The sequence below is a fragment of the Gopherus evgoodei genome, chromosome 8 (assembly GCF_007399415.2).
Source record: "Gopherus evgoodei ecotype Sinaloan lineage chromosome 8, rGopEvg1_v1.p, whole genome shotgun sequence".
NCBI classification, from domain to species: Eukaryota; Metazoa; Chordata; order Testudines; family Testudinidae; genus Gopherus; species Gopherus evgoodei.
The window spans coordinates 56,577,083-56,592,442 of NC_044329.1; the positions used below are offsets into that span (position 1 = coordinate 56,577,083).

General features: G+C 49.9%; 1 protein-coding gene across 1 annotated transcript in view; it reads left to right on the top strand.

Annotated features, from left to right (window-relative positions):
* Positions 1-15,360, top strand: part of CACNA1E (calcium voltage-gated channel subunit alpha1 E) — a 315,028-nt gene that overhangs the window by 244,633 nt on the left and 55,035 nt on the right. The window contains 5 exon segments of the mRNA XM_030572681.1: positions 2,019-2,178; positions 2,874-3,003; positions 5,444-5,503; positions 6,278-6,384; positions 13,300-13,311. Coding sequence (XP_030428541.1) covers positions 2,019-2,178; positions 2,874-3,003; positions 5,444-5,503; positions 6,278-6,384; positions 13,300-13,311 — 469 coding nt within the window.

Here is a 15,360-nt window from a genome sequence, read left to right on the forward strand (position 1 = left end):
GGGCTTGCCCTGCTCCGGTGCACCACACGCTGACCCTGCCCCAAGCACTGCCCCTGCATTGCCCATTGGCCGCAGTCAATGGGAGCTGAAGGGGCGGTGCCTGCAGATGGGGCAGCGTGCAGAGCCACCTGGCCGTTTCTCTGTGTAGGAGCTGGAGAAGGGACATGCTGCTGCTTCTGGGAGCTGCTTGTGGTAAGCGCCGCCCAAAGCCTGCACCCCTAAGCCTCCCACCGCGCTCCAACCCCCTGCCCCAGCCCTGATCCCCCTCCTATCCTCCAGACCCCTCAGTCCCAGCCTGGAGCACCTCCTGCACCCCAAACCCCTCATCCTGAGCCCCACCCCAGAGCCCACACCCCCAGTCGGAGCCCTCACCCCCCCATGCCCCAAACCCCTGCCCCACCCTCCGAACCCCTTGGTCCCAGCCCAGAGCATACTCCTGCATCTCAAACCACTCATCCGCAGCCCCACCCTAGAGCCCACATCCCCAGCCAGAGCCCTCCCCCTCTCTCCCATGCCCCAGTCCAGAGCCCCCTGCCACAGCCTGAACTCCTCATTTCTGGCCCCACCCCAGATCCCGCACACCCAGCCAGAGCCCCCAATCCCAATTTTCTGAGCATTCATGGTCCGCCATACAATTTCTATTCCCAGATGTGGCCCTCGGGCCAAAGAGTTTGCCCACCCCTGACCTAGCACAATGGAGCCTCAGGCATTGCTGTAATAGACACAACTAAGCAGACAAAAAACGGCACTGGAGCGAAACACGATTTTTCCTTTCTACGTGAGGGGTTTGCATTAGTACAGCTAGCCTGGAGATTGTAACTGGGGCAGATTCCCAGGGTGGGGAAGGCCTTCTTTCCACTAACTACAGAAATGCAAGAGGAGTCTCTCAGCCATGCTTTGAGCCCACAGGAAAACTCCTCCCGCAAGAGCTGTGCTAGAAAAAAAGCCAGGTCTGTGCCATAAGGGCGGAACAGCCTGATGCATATTGCTCAGGACAAACCCTCCAGCCCTCAGGCAGAACATAGCACCTCCCCTTTGGGCGTGTGCTGTGCTCAAATGTGTAACTCAGCCCTGGATTCTGCCCTTGACTCCTGAACGGTGTGGGTGTGTCTCACAGTCGTGGCTTGCTGTACAGGGTTTGTTAGTTGCCCACTTTCTCTTGTGCTGTGCCTTGTCTTTTTTCCCCTCTCCATTTCTCCTTCCTACTGTCTCTTTCAGTCCCTTCCCTCTTTCCCATCCATCTTCACTCATATGACTTCTTTCCCCTTTTCTCTCCTTCCCCCTTTCTCATCTCCATCCTGTCTCCTTCTCCCTACTCCCTCATTCCCTGTCTCCTTCCCTATTGCCAAGGCCTATGCGAAACACTACATTAAACTTTATGTACAATGAACCCATCCCACTCTGATTGCCTGTCAATCAAACCCTAAAAACGAGAGGAACATTTCCCCTCACCTTCAAGGTGAGAGATTTTAAATTGGGTTATTAATTAAACATCACCACAAAAATGTGCCTCGTTAGAGCCCCTTGTCTCTGTCTCTGCTTGACAGTCTGTGTCTGTCCTTTCCTTTTCATCTGTCGCTAACAGCAGAACTTGCATGTGGGAATGTAAAACAGCAATCTTGCTGTTCACCATCCCTCTCACTGTGGAGAAATGACATTCTTAGGTGGCTGAGTAATGTGCATCATTCTTTTTGTTGTTGCACTCACAGGGCAGCAGCCAGAGCAATGACTGAGGAGCATGAAGTTTTACAGCAGCCTCGGTGTGCAATACTCTCTTGAAAGTGCTTGTGCAAGGGAGCTAATTTTGGGAATAACAGTTTATTCCAGGCAGAGAAGCCATCAACCAGTTGCCAGTTCCTTGTGGATAACCCACCACTAGGCTCTTCGGTCAAAGCTCATAGTAGCTGTTGATATGGTCAGCCCATCTCCTATGAAAATGTCCTGTACTTTCATCTAGGGTAAATGTGTCATGCAGCTGTTAGCCTGCTGGGTCAGTAAAAGGATTGATTTCTTTGCAGTTAGCAACAAGACGGATGGAGAAGCCAGCCCCTTAAAGGAGGCAGAGACAAAAGAGGATGAGGGGAAAGAGAAGAAGAAACGGAAGAAGGAGAAAAGCTCAGAGACGGGCAAAGCGATGGTGCCTCATAGCTCCATGTTTATCTTCAGCACGACAAACCCGTGAGATATTCTTTGGTCTTTTTACCGGAATAGCTGAGCCCTGGAGAAGGGAAGGATCTGATGGGGCAGGGCCTTGTAGGTTTTTACCACCAGCCAGTTGGGTCTCTGGAGGAGCTGGGGAAGCCTGAGTCAGCATCAGGGCCTCCTACTTGCACCCAACCAATTTCTTGTATTTGCTGCTGCTTCCTCAGCTCCAGGGGGGCAGGAGCAATTCTGGCCCAGGCTTTCCCAGCCATCTGCTCAGCTACCACAGCACCCCCAGATGTCCAGTGGCTTCAGCAACACAACAGGGCTGGGAGATGCATGAGCAGCCTGATGCTTGCTACCTCTGAAGCCATATAGGGGTAGAGCTCAGCCCCTGCAGGTGCATGGATTCCTTGTGACTCCAGCTGCCCAGATCCTACAATGCCTGGCTCCATTCCATTCATTCGCCATTCAGCTCCCTTGGGCATGTGCATTGTGAGCTTTAATTACATTTTCATTGACTGTTTTTTCCCCCACAAGATCTCTGCCTGATTCAATGCACAGGGGGACAAATTAAGGTTGCACAGGCAACCACAAAATTGTCATTTCCTAATTCTGAGTGCAACTGAACCAGCAACCGTTTAATGCAGTTTTTTTGTGTGTAGCCTTGTCTAAGGCCTGGGTAATGTAGACACACAGCTAGTGATTGCTCTGAACTGTATCTCCTGCAGAGTGCGGAGAGCCTGCCATTACATCGTGAACCTGCGCTACTTCGAGATGTGCATCCTCCTGGTGATTGCCGCGAGCAGCATTGCCCTGGCAGCAGAGGACCCTGTCCTGACCAACTCTGACAGGAATAAAGTGATTGCACACTTTCTTACTGATCTCCCCACTTCTTCCTGCTCAGTACATCAGATGTGCATAGACCAAAGTGGGAAGAAGAGGAAGAACAATTGTACTTGCTAACTTGTCTTGCTCCTTTGTAGACTGGTAGCAGATGGCATGCTGGGATATATTCCCCAGCATCCTCTTTGCTACTGCATGTACCTATCCACATGACACCCTCGATCCTGCCTCAGCGTCAAGTACAGAACTGCAAACCCTCAGAGCAACTATCATTTCCAAACACTGGCATTCTTTAGTGTGCAGTTAGCGAGAGGGAGATCTGAAGTCTAGGAATATGTTGGGGGGGGGGCAGACTCAGCTGGGAGGGAAAGATACATCTGGGTACCAAGGGTCAGGAAGGGCATGTGTTTGATGGGAGAGGATATGGTGTCAGGCCAGAGAAGGAAATAGGGTGGTTGAGGCAGGCTGGTGGTACTTGTCCGATGTGATGGACAGATGAACTGAGACTGCCCAAGAGGTGAGGTTTTATATAGCGAGATAACTAACACGTGATCGTTATCCCACCATGAAATCCTGGGGGAGACAAAGCACCTGTAATTTTCCCCATGACATAGCAAGGTAAGGTTGGTGTTATACCTTTGCCTGTAACTGACCTTGCCTCGTGTATCTGTAGGTCTCTCCAGTAGGAAGCACAGCAAGGTAGCTAGTGCACATGACTTTCCTGCAGTAAACTGCACCTTTTCTTAGCAGTGAAGACATAGCTGGAGTTGGGCTGGGGGATGTCAAGATTAAAGGAAAGGAGACTGAATGAGGGGGTGTGCAGCGAGATGGTCACAGGAACAGCATGAGCAGAAGCCGGTGGTTTGACAGGGCTCACAAGAAAGAGAGGGGGCAGGACAGACGGCCATTGCTGTGATGCCGGTCTCATCTTATCACATCACGTCACTCAGCATGAGTGAGGCTGGGAAAAGGTTTTGTGTTGATTTGTCCAAGGAAAATTGAATGGGGGCTTAGTTGTCGAATGAGAAATCACATTTTGTTCCAGTTTTATTGTAGCCGTTCCTTGGTCGCAATGTAATGGGTGTGTTACATCCATCAGTCACTGGAGGACAAGCTGTTGATCAGATCTCACCTGCACTTAAGCAGCCTGGATGCATTGACAAACTGAGCAGGGGATGAAAGCACAGACCAGCCTCAGTTACTTTGTAAGCCACTTAGAATGGCCATCATGCCTGGAGGGGCCCTTCTAGGAGAGCCTACCTGAAACCAGCCATTTGTGCTGCATGGGGCAGAACCAGAGTTGGAATTTATCAAGCTGGGATGGCAAATTCTTACTTGTCTCTGTTGTTGGTGACACAGACTGGACAAGTAAATTGAGTCAGGAAGATGGAATTAGCAAGTCTCAGCTCAGGTGGGCCTGTCAGTCACTGTCCCCAGGATACCATGTCACAGTAGTCAAACTGTCCCCTTTCTACTGATGTTCATGCAGGCAAAAATTCATCCCTGTGCAGAGTGGCAGCCCAAATGCTGTGCAGGATCTATGTCATCTTTGGGGGGCCTCAGTTGGATGTAAGAGGACGCGTGTCTGGTGCTGGCCCAGCACAGGAGTGAATTTCACCCCCAGCTAGCAGAGTGGCAGAGGATGCTGCCCCTTTAAAAGAAGAAGGGACAGTCTGCAGAAGACTCCATGGCAGAGAAGAGGAAGGAGTCTGAAGTCAGTGCAGCATTAGGAGCAGCAGGGAGTGATGGAGTGGGCAGCGAGGGTAGATTAATGGGAGGCAGAGTGAAGTGGGGGAGCAGAGCAGGGCCAGAAGGGAATGGAAGCGGGGAATGGGAAGGATGAGCGTGCCTCCAGTTATTTCTCACTGCGCTGCATGGACATGGAGGATTTGAATTCCTGTCACACTGGTCTGAGTTAAAAATCAAACCAGCGTTTGCTACTGCACAGGCTGCTGGAAATCCTTTTCAGCTGCCCCCAGCACTGAATGATTTCTAGACCCAATGACCACAATTGGTTAGCTTTGTCAGGGTACATTAGCGGGGGAGGCAACAATGCTAGTGGAACAGAGGGCTTTACCTAAGCAGGGATGGGAATTGGGCATCCCAGCCAGAAGTCTCTGCAGAGAGGCCTTCAGCTCCTCCTGGCTGAGATACAAAGGTACCCAAGATTTTATAGCATAGGTAGCGGCTTGATGAATGGACAGGAAGTTTTCATGGGATACCTGAATTAAGTTTCCGGCTGTGCCCGGGTAATAGGCTCTTTCCTAGCTTGGCTCCAGGACAAGAATGTAGGCCCTGCTTTTGATCTTCAGCGGTGGAGGAGTTAGTGTGGGTCCATAGGAGGGTGCACGAGTGAGCCTCCCAGCGTGCAGCCCCGTGCACGTGAACACTGTACAGCTGCCAGCTGAGGGGGTGTTCCTCCCAAACACCCACTGCCTCTGCTCTGTCTTCACAGGTCCTGAGGTATTTTGACTACGTTTTCACGGGTGTCTTCACCTTTGAAATGATTATAAAGGTAAGAGAATCACTAAGAGGAGCTCCCGAAAGCCAGCATAGTGTGCTGGAGAGGGGAGCGGGAGGACGGGTGTGTATTGCTTTCCCAACAGGGTCCCCTTAAATTACAGCTGTTTCCTTAGTGCTGCCACCTGCTGGTAAGCGGAGAGGCTGCCAGGGCGGTCCCAAGGGCCGCTGCTCTACCTGTACAAAATTCTGCACAACATATTTGGTCAGAAGAAAGTAAATGAGGGTGGCTGTCACTTTAACCCCTAGAGCCACCTAGATCCATTGCTATGCCTTGCCCTATCACTGCCTGGTGTGCTGAACTGCAGGCTGTGCAGCACCGTTGAAGGTGAGGGTACTCCAGGCAGCGGAGCTTAGCCTTGAACTATCTCTCCCTTAGTGCCAAGTGAGCCTGGGAAGGTCAGGTGGAATGGGGGAAGGGGTGGCGGGAGAGGGCGGCTGTTGGCACAATCTCAATTTACTGTGACTTCCTTGTGGGTGGAAATTGTCTGAGCATTGCTGTGAGCAGAATGTGAAATCAGAGCATGGGGTTAGTTCTGTCTTAAATTTGGATTTAAAAAAACCCTTTATAAAACCTGCAAATCCTGACCTGAGTGGATCCCAACAAGACAAAGGCAGCAGAGTCCAAGGGCTGGTCAACCACGATGCTCCCTGAAGTCAATGGGACCAGTGGGGCACTCAGCAACCCTGCAAATCAGCCCCCCGTGGTTTTTACTTGATGTTGCTACATGAGGTATTTACTGCCTGTGTTTTCATCCTTTCCCTGCAGATGATAGACCAGGGCTTGATCCTTCAGGACGGCTCTTACTTCCGAGACCTCTGGAACATCCTGGATTTCATCGTGGTAGTTGGGGCACTGGTGGCTTTTGCCTTGGCGTAAGTGGCTGTCTCCCATTTTACCCTGCTTTCTCAGGGTGTTGTGTCGAGCCGGTCTTGGCAGGGCGAGCTTAGGATGGCAAGAACCAGCTGGGTTTCTCTTGTGAATCCATTCCTTCTTCGATCTCCTTCACTTTCTGAATACCTCCCATTCCTTTGGCAGTCCACAGTCACACTGCAGAGACAGAGTCCTACCAGGCTGGCCCAGCCTCCCAGCGTTGGTGGGGACGTCAGCCAGGGACATCAGCCACTGACATGAAAGAAAGGAGGAGACGAGGGGGGAAGAAGGAAGGAGAGCAGGGGTGGCAGAGATGGAGTTAGGCACCTGCTAATTATACCTAGGGTAGACAGAGGTGACACAAGTACAGTATGAGGCAGAGCTGGTACTAGTAAACAAACACTTATTCCCATGCAGTGATGACATCCACGGGCCAGTTCCCATCACACGCCTCCTGGTGGAAGGGGGGCATTTCCCTCAGAAAATGCTACAGGCCTGTACTCCTCATTAAAGATAGCAGCACAACTGGCTGTTTTAACCTTTTTGTCCTCTGTGTCACAGTTGTATTATCAGGGACATCCTGGGAGCGGTACATTAGCCAGCAGGGACAGGCCAGTCCCAAGGGGCAGAAAATTCTGCAGTTCCTTAGCTTCGTCTTGATCGGCATTCTCCATTTTGAGGCGCAGGCTTGTGGCATGCAGTTTCTCAATCTCAGAGAGGTATGGCTTGAGGACTGGCTTGCCATTTAAAAGCCATTCAGAGCAGGAGAGATACTTTTCACTTAGCACACAGAATGGATGGGGAAGAACCTGACATGCTGACCTTCCTGAATGCTCAGAAGCCAAGTGGTTTCAACCTAGACTGCTACCAAGGCAATGGCACTACAACGCCAGGATGGCACTGCCCTGCTTATTCTGTGCGTTGTGATGGGGACAGAGAAAAGGAGCATACCTGCTCCTCATGCTGACCTCATCAGGTCCTCACCCAAGTCAGTGAGGATCTGCCTTTTTTCCTTCTGTTTCCAAAGGAGATATTTGGGGTTAGAATTAATTTCTGCCTGTTTGCCCAGCCCCCTCCATCCCATTGAGTGAGGACATGACCATGGGTGAAAGTAAAACTGAAAACTTACTGGCTTCTCCCACCACCGCTGCCGCCTTGGAAGGGGCAGGGCCTCGGTGGATGGGGCAGGGCTGGGGGAGACAAAAGGGGCAGAGATGATAAAGCGCTGCCGTGACAGCACTTTAAGCAGGGTCTTTGCCGTGGCAGCGCTTTAACATCGCTGCCCCTTTTGCACTCCTCCATCGGCATCCCTGCCACTAAGGACCCTGCAGGGGCACAAAAGCAGCAGCAACATTAAAGTGCTGCCACGGCAGCATTTTAAAGTAAGGCGGCAGGGACCGGTACCGGCAGCCACTTTTTACCGGTATGCCTTACCAGCCCATACCGCCTTACTTTCATCACTGGACATACGGTGTCAGCTCAGCAAGGGGCTGGTCTGTACTTCCATGGGAAGGATGGTGGCGGAGATCCTAGGGGCTCTGAGTCCATGGTGATGGCCACAGTATAAGAAGCTGAATAGAATTTCAGAGAAGGACATCTTGAGGGCCAGTGATCCTGCTGAGCGGTGTCTGCTCAGTGCTCGGGTACCTCCTGAGAAGGGAAGGAGTGGAGAGCAGGGCCCTGTGTGCCAGCATGCTGTGAGTTTGTCATATTGTTGTTCTTTCTTTGTGCCTTTGAAACATGCGCTCGTGGCTTTAGTGCTGGTGGAAGGGGAGGGACTGACAGTCGTGGAGAGCGAAGCCCTCTGTTTGTCCACAGCTCAGGTACTCTGCAGGGGGCCTCGGGTCCTGAGACCTGAGGTCACTCGATGGATTATGGGCCATAATCCATCACTCCCCTTTCTGTGTGTCACTTTTCCCGCTCCCCCTGGCACATACACCTGCTCATTCTTGCTCCCTCTCTCTCTCACTGAGCTCATGCACTTGCTCTCGCTCTTTCTCTCTCTCACACTCTCTGGTCCTTTCAGTCACAGCTGTCTTCGCCAAGAGCCCTGGAGAATTCAGCTGGCTCTGCATCTAGCCAGGTTAGCTCATGCACTGGGGACCCAACCAGAAAGTGAAGCGGGGGAATGAGGTCAGCCCTCTAGGACCTACCTGGTGCCATATCTTGAGGATTGAGCCAGGCTGCCAGGTGACTGAGCAGGTATTCTGCTAGGCAGAGATATAACTGACTCCTTGGATAATCTTCGGGTGATTTAGAGTCAGCTATGCCACAGGAGCTGTCTAGCAGCTCTACCAGCTGAGTAGAAAATACAGGTCTTCCTGCCTCCTGTCCGGGTTCTCTCTCTCATGAAGATTGAACTCATCCCCATTTGATCGACTGTTCTGGCTGTGACTCTGCCCTTATGAACAGCAGCTTGTACTGGGAATACCGGCAATTAAGGATAGGATGCACAGCTCAAGGGATACGTAGTAGGGTAATGGAGCCTTTCATGTCTCGGTCACCATTCAGATCCAGCCCAACTAGTAGTTACTGGAAGTTCTTACCATCTGCTGGCTGTTGGTGGCTTCTCAGTCCGTTTCCCAGTGAACAAGTGTCTGCATCACGAAAACCACCACCACAGTTAGCACTAACCAACCCCCTATTTTTCAGCCTCAACAGAAAGGACAAAGATTGATTGAATGGCACCTGGTGACTACATTGCTCTCACCCACATTGGTGGTCCTTCTTGGTCAGTGTTGGGACCCATCCACAGGGCAATGTGGGGGAGCTTGCATTGTCACTGCGTAGGCTGTGCCTGTTCTGTGGCTAAACAGAACTTCAGTCTGCAGAGCTGTCAGCCTGACACTGTCACCACCACATCCTCTCCCTCCCACCAACCCAGACAATGCCCAGGGTTCTGTCCCCAGTGTCTTGCAGGCCCAGATGGCTTCCTCAGTGACTGGCAACTGGCTCCTTTACAGCTATGGCCATCTCTAAGAAGGGGAATCTATCTTTTGGCACTGGGGAGCAGCTGAATTCTCAATAGAAAGCATTCTCTCCATTGGTTTAGACACTCAAAATTCCAACACAGAAGGCCCACATGCCTTCATGTATGTTTGCAGCAAACATATATGTTGCCCTACATAGTAGTGCTAGATATATAGATCAGTAGCTGCTTACACCATGTACAAGAGCTCTTTATAATGTAAACCTGCAAATTTTTCCTGGGGCAGTTGTCTCCTGTTTTTGAGAAATGATCTGATGCTCATAACCTTGGGTAGGGAAAGAAGACAAGAATTGCCTCAGTGTAATGACGGCTGCTCCTTTGTGATTTCCAATCGGCTTTTACATTATAAAGCATTTATAAGAACACCTGTCTCTCCTTTGGATTGCCTGTCACCTCCTCAGCCTGGTGGGTGGAGCTTTTTCTCTGGCACTGTGCACTGCCAGGCATTGGCACGTCTGCTGCCATCCTCTGTTCCTGTGGAGATGCAGAATGTTCACCAACTATAAATGTCCGTAGCTGCCTGCCTTGCTCCATTGTGGTTTCAAGGGGAAGTGTCTTCTGGATTGCTCTTGAATTCACTTTTCTTTTCCCTGGATGATCTTCTTTGTACGGAATTTGGTTTTCACACAGGGGCTATGCACCCCTCTCCCTTGTCCACCTTTGCTTTTTGGGGGAGCAAAACAAAGACACACAGTCTTGGACTTTTTGGGTATTTGCACATCTAGCTGGGTTACTGCCATGCCATTTGTGAAGGAGGGGCTGTCTTATGGCCTTGCTGTATATTTGTGGCGACCCATCACTCCAATTCTGTGGGTGATGTCAGTCTATTATGTTTGTTATCAATCTCAATGTGGTAGAGTCCTGAAATCGGGAGACTTGAGCATAGTGAGTCAGAGATGGAACACTGGATCCAGGTGCAGGGAGAGGCGGGGAGTGGAGGTTGGCATGTATAGAATATCCTTACAAAGGTATGTCATCACCTTCAGCTTTTCTCATGGGAAGAAACGCTAGAACACTCACGGAGTATTTGAATGTTCTGTAAATTTGGGCAAGCTTTGATACCTTCTCTTCATTCAAGGAGGTTTGCCCCAGGACGCACCCCTATGGTTGTGGAATCAACAACGTGTATCTGATGCAATCCAATGGGCACAAGGCCAGATGTTGGAAGAACAGGTTCTCTAGATACATAGCATTCAGTCTATTGTTTGATGGCACACTGTTGTCACAAAACGGCCATGCAATCCTTGTGTGTTCTTGTGAGGTTTCCAGAGAAATAATCACAGCCTGGTTGCTATTAAAAACTAATCCAGACAAACCCAGATCTGTAAAGCAATGAATGCATAGATCACCTGTTACTTCACCATGTCACCTAAAACTCTGGTATGCCATCAAAGAGAGCAGCCATCTTAACTCCTCTTACACATACCTACAAAGGTCTCTATTTAATAAATAATAATTATAAATAATAACTAAATACACTGCTAGGTATTTTCTCCCCTCATGCTCTTATTAGGTATTATGTAAACTAGCAACACTCATTTGCTGCTTTACATGTTAACCAAAAGGTGGCGATAGCCATTTCTACAGTGTTATAAAAGGTTGAACCCCTGTACTTCTTGAGAGTAAGGAGCTCAGCAGGGCCAGCTCTGGGCAGCACTTTCCAAGGGGAGGCACTCTGGCTCCTTTTTCTTTTTTTGCTTGGGGTGCAAAAAGCCAGGAGCCGGCCCTGAGCGGAGGTGAGCTGCAGCGGTGGGAGACCCAGGGAGGGCTGCAGGAAGTAACCCTGGAGGGAGGGGGGCAGAGGAACCACTCCCCCCAGCTCAACTCTACCTCCTTCCCCAGTGCGCCGCTGCCCTGCTTCTCCTCCACATGCACAAAAAAACCCTCAGAGGTTTCTGGAATTTCCGTGTGCACTCAGCAGCGCTAGCAGTGCTCCCTCAGAGGACGAGTGGCATGCCAAGAGTGCTGAGTGCACGGGAAAATTCCAGAAACCTCAGTGTTCCAGGCCTACCAGGAGGCCTCACTCACATGGGAAAAAACTCCCGTCGTCTGCTGCTAATCAACAAATTTATCAATGAAAGTTTATTTACTAGCGTGAAGCAGCATTTTAAAGCCGAATTGTGGGTCTCCCAGCCAAATTTCCTTTGAAAACAAAAGAAGCATATTTGTTTTGATGGTTGGGGATGAGTCATAGTCTTGAGAAGTCTCCTCATGAAACTCACCGCAGCTCTGCCTGTGCAACCATTTGCTAATGTCAAAGTGAGCCTCCTTCCCAAGCCATGGTGGGACAGGAGCAGTAAGGCATAAGCCATTGGAAATTCCCATAGAAAGAGTGGTTAAGGCACAAGCCTGTGGCTTGAGAGCTGGGTTCAGTTCCTGGCTCTGCCATAGACTTTCTCTGTGACCTTGGACAAGTCACTTTTTCTGTGCCTCAGTTCCCCATCTTTGAAATGGGGATAGTGATACTTAACCAACACCCCCATGAGAGAGGGATGTGAAGTGCTGCATTACTATGGTGATTGAGGGTTGTGATAAGTTGCATAGAAAAGCTGATTCATAATAGAACTTGTATGTACGTGATGGATCAGGGTCACAAGGCCCTGAAAACCACTGCTGCAGAGATAAAACTCGTAATTAGAAACTAACAAGACCTTCAGTGTCTACAGAGTTCGGGCGAACCTGCAGGACACTGGTCTAAATCTAAATCCAAGCCAGAACTAGTGCTCAGAGACTAAACTCCCAGAATATACTTCCTGGTAGGTCCAAAGTAGATGAGACTCAGAGGTGGGCACCATCATACAAACTGCTGTTTGGTTAACCTGGATTTCACCTAATCTTATTCCACTCCAAATCTAATGGTCAGTAGCCAAATGATCTCCAGCAAATCCTGGCCCGTTTAGAGATAACACAATAACCAACTACATTCTCAGCAACATTCTGATCATATCAAAGACCAGCAGGGGAGAACCTGGTTCAACAGCAGTTCCAGAGAGACCACAGCTCCAGTGAATCCCCACAGTCAAACCTTTAGCTTAGTTATTTTATATATATAGCCTCCAAAGTATATAATGCTCCATGTACGTGTCCTTCAGGGACTAGACTGGGATGACCACCACATTCATTCCATGTTCTATCTATTTTATTCAGATACGAGAGGGGTAGAGCTTGTGCCCATTGTGTCATCCAGTATACCTCACTCCTCTGGCTTCTCTTATATTAGTGACCACACCTCAGCTACAAACCAGCTTCCTCTTCTCATCTGAATGTAGAGTATGTTAATCAGGATCAAGAGAGGTGGGTGGCTCCAGGTGACATGTAGATTAGTCATTCCTGATTTTCCATGGAGAAGAGGTTAATGTCTCGAACAGGGCCAGCTCCAGGCACTAGCTCAGCAAGCAGGTGCTTGGGGCAGCCAAGGGGAAGGGGCAGCACGTCAGGCTCTTCAGCAGCAATTCGGTGGTGGGTCCCTCACTCCCTCTTGGAGGGAAGTACCGGCTGCCGAATTGCCGCTGAAGAAGAAAGTGACGCGGAGGAGCAGGCGCCAGTCGCGATCGTGGCTTTTATTTCTTTTTTTTTTTGCCACTTGGGGCAGCAAAAACCCTGGAGCCAGTCCTGGTCTGGAATTGTGGTTCCTGGTAAATAGAATCTTCTTAGTGGTACTGTGGATATACAGGTTGCCTTTTAAATTCAGGTTGGGTTGCGATGGGTTGAGGGGGAGGGGGAGAAGCAAAAAAAAAGGCCTTGTAGTGCTGAAATGTGTAGAATATCCGAATGCCAAGGCTGTGAGACAGGCTTATGATTCCACTCTAATGCAGATCTTGTTCCCTGTCATCCTTGTCTCTCTCTCTTGGATTTTCTTATCTTCTCTGTTTTCTCCCCACCTGTTGTTTGTTTTTGTTTTGCGGATGCCTGACTGGATCACCCACAGGAATACATTGGGGTAATTATACTGTTTGATTCTCTTTGGGGTAACAGGCCAGGGAAATGGGCTTTGGGGGAAGGTGGTTTGTCTGACTGTGTAACTGAAGTTTTCTTATCCCATGCGACTTCCTGCCTACATTTGTCCTTTCTACCTTGCAAAGTCACCAGCACTTCATGCTAAGGAGATAAAGGTGGAAAGAATTTGAGTGGGGTGGGGATATCAAAATCGTGTGGGTGCACGCATCAGAACATTGTAAAGGATGCAAGTTCTGTGCCCCATATTCAGTCCTTCCAGCTGTGACTCTCTGGGCCCAATGAACTGGGCCTCAGATGGAACATCACCAGGTGTATATTGGAGATCCTTACAAGGAGAGAGAGAGGGGTTTGTATTCCAAGATAGACAGAACACACAGTAGTCTCTCTCTCTCTCTCTCTCTCAGTGTGTGTGTGTTGGAAATAAACACACAGTGGAGATCGATGAAGAGTACCATGTCCACGGTACAACAGGAAGCCATGGTTATATGCCCTATCCTTCTTTTTTCTTAAAGCAGTAGCAGATGCTATCCCAGTTAGAGGGATCAATTGGCTGAGTTTTCGAAACCTTGCATTCTGCTGTTTGGACTGTTCCATGTCCAAATGGTAGAGTGATGGAGTGAATTATCATCTTCAGCTAGGTGGCATAGATGAGCACAGCTCCAGGATCAGGTCCTGTATATTTCATTTTGGACCCCAAAATGAAAAGAAACCTGAAGATCTTCTCCAAAAAACATTTGAGTTCCTTTTCTTTGGGAAAGGTGATTGATAACATTGTTCCCAGGGGCCACTTCAATAGCTAGTCAAAATGCTTGTGAGCCAGCCTGTGACTTTCCTAGAAGTATTCTCTGGGGACTATGTGATAATAGAGTGTCTTGCGGAAGAGACCCCTGTGTTCTCACTAGGGTGACCAGATGTCCCTATTTTATATGGACAGTCCAGATTTTTGGAGCTTTTTCTTACATAGGCACCTATTACCCCCCACACTGTCCCGATTTTTCACATTTGCTATCTGGTGACCCTAGTGCTAACTGAAGACATAGCACTGTTCAGTCATGGGTGTTCGTGTTAGAGTAGTGTGACACATATTGGTTTTAGTTCCATTGGCCCTTTTAAAGGGTCGCTGTGTGTATGTGCACCCCTTGTGTTTTAGACACAAGACAACTCTGCATGAAATTACTGAGTCTTGCCAATGCCCAGGTTAAAACTATGGAGAATTCTACATACTTTTCACCAGGCACTGTAAATCACTCTCCCTCTCTGGCAGCCCCTTTGCTTGGTCTCAGCAGGGACAGAGGGAGAAGATCCCTGACATCTCTAAACTCTCCCACATATCAAGTGAGGATCACAAGCCCCCAGACCTGGGCTTTCCACCTACACTTTGCCATCTCCTGTGGAAGTCTTGTGGCTAGCTAGCTCTCCCTTCTCCCACTGATTTTTCAGGGATGGCTGTATGACGTGCCCCAGGGGCAGCTCTAGCTTTTTTGTGCCCCAAGCACAGCAGGCAGGCTGCCTTCGGTGGCTTGCCTGTGGGAAGTCCACTGGTCCCGCCTATTCGGTGTACCTGCTGCTGAATTGCCGCCAAATCCGCGGGACCAGCGGACCTCCCGCAGGCAAGCTGCCGAAGGCTCCCTGACTGCCGCCCTTGCGTGTTCTTGGAGCACTGGTGCCTGGAGCCACCGCTGCGTGTCCCCCTCCCCATTCTGCTTCAGAGAGAGGAACAAGTCAAACACTTTTTCTTTCCCATTCCTCGCAAATCCTTAGCAGGTAAATTCAGGAAATAGGTGCTTTGCCCTGTCCTCTTCCATCCTGCAGCAATAGGAATGAGAAATGATCCTCCGGTCCCACTTATGCTGTTTCACACTGCCCTTTACCTTGGTCTGGGGCTGAGACCCCCAGGGTGCACTTGGCTATTGGCATTTCAGTCCCAGAATAAAGCAAAGGGTGGTGCGCAGCAATAGAATCTGAGGACCATTTTCTGCCACTGTGAGATGCCTGTCTTACTGAGCATTTGGCAAGATCTCCACCTCCCTGA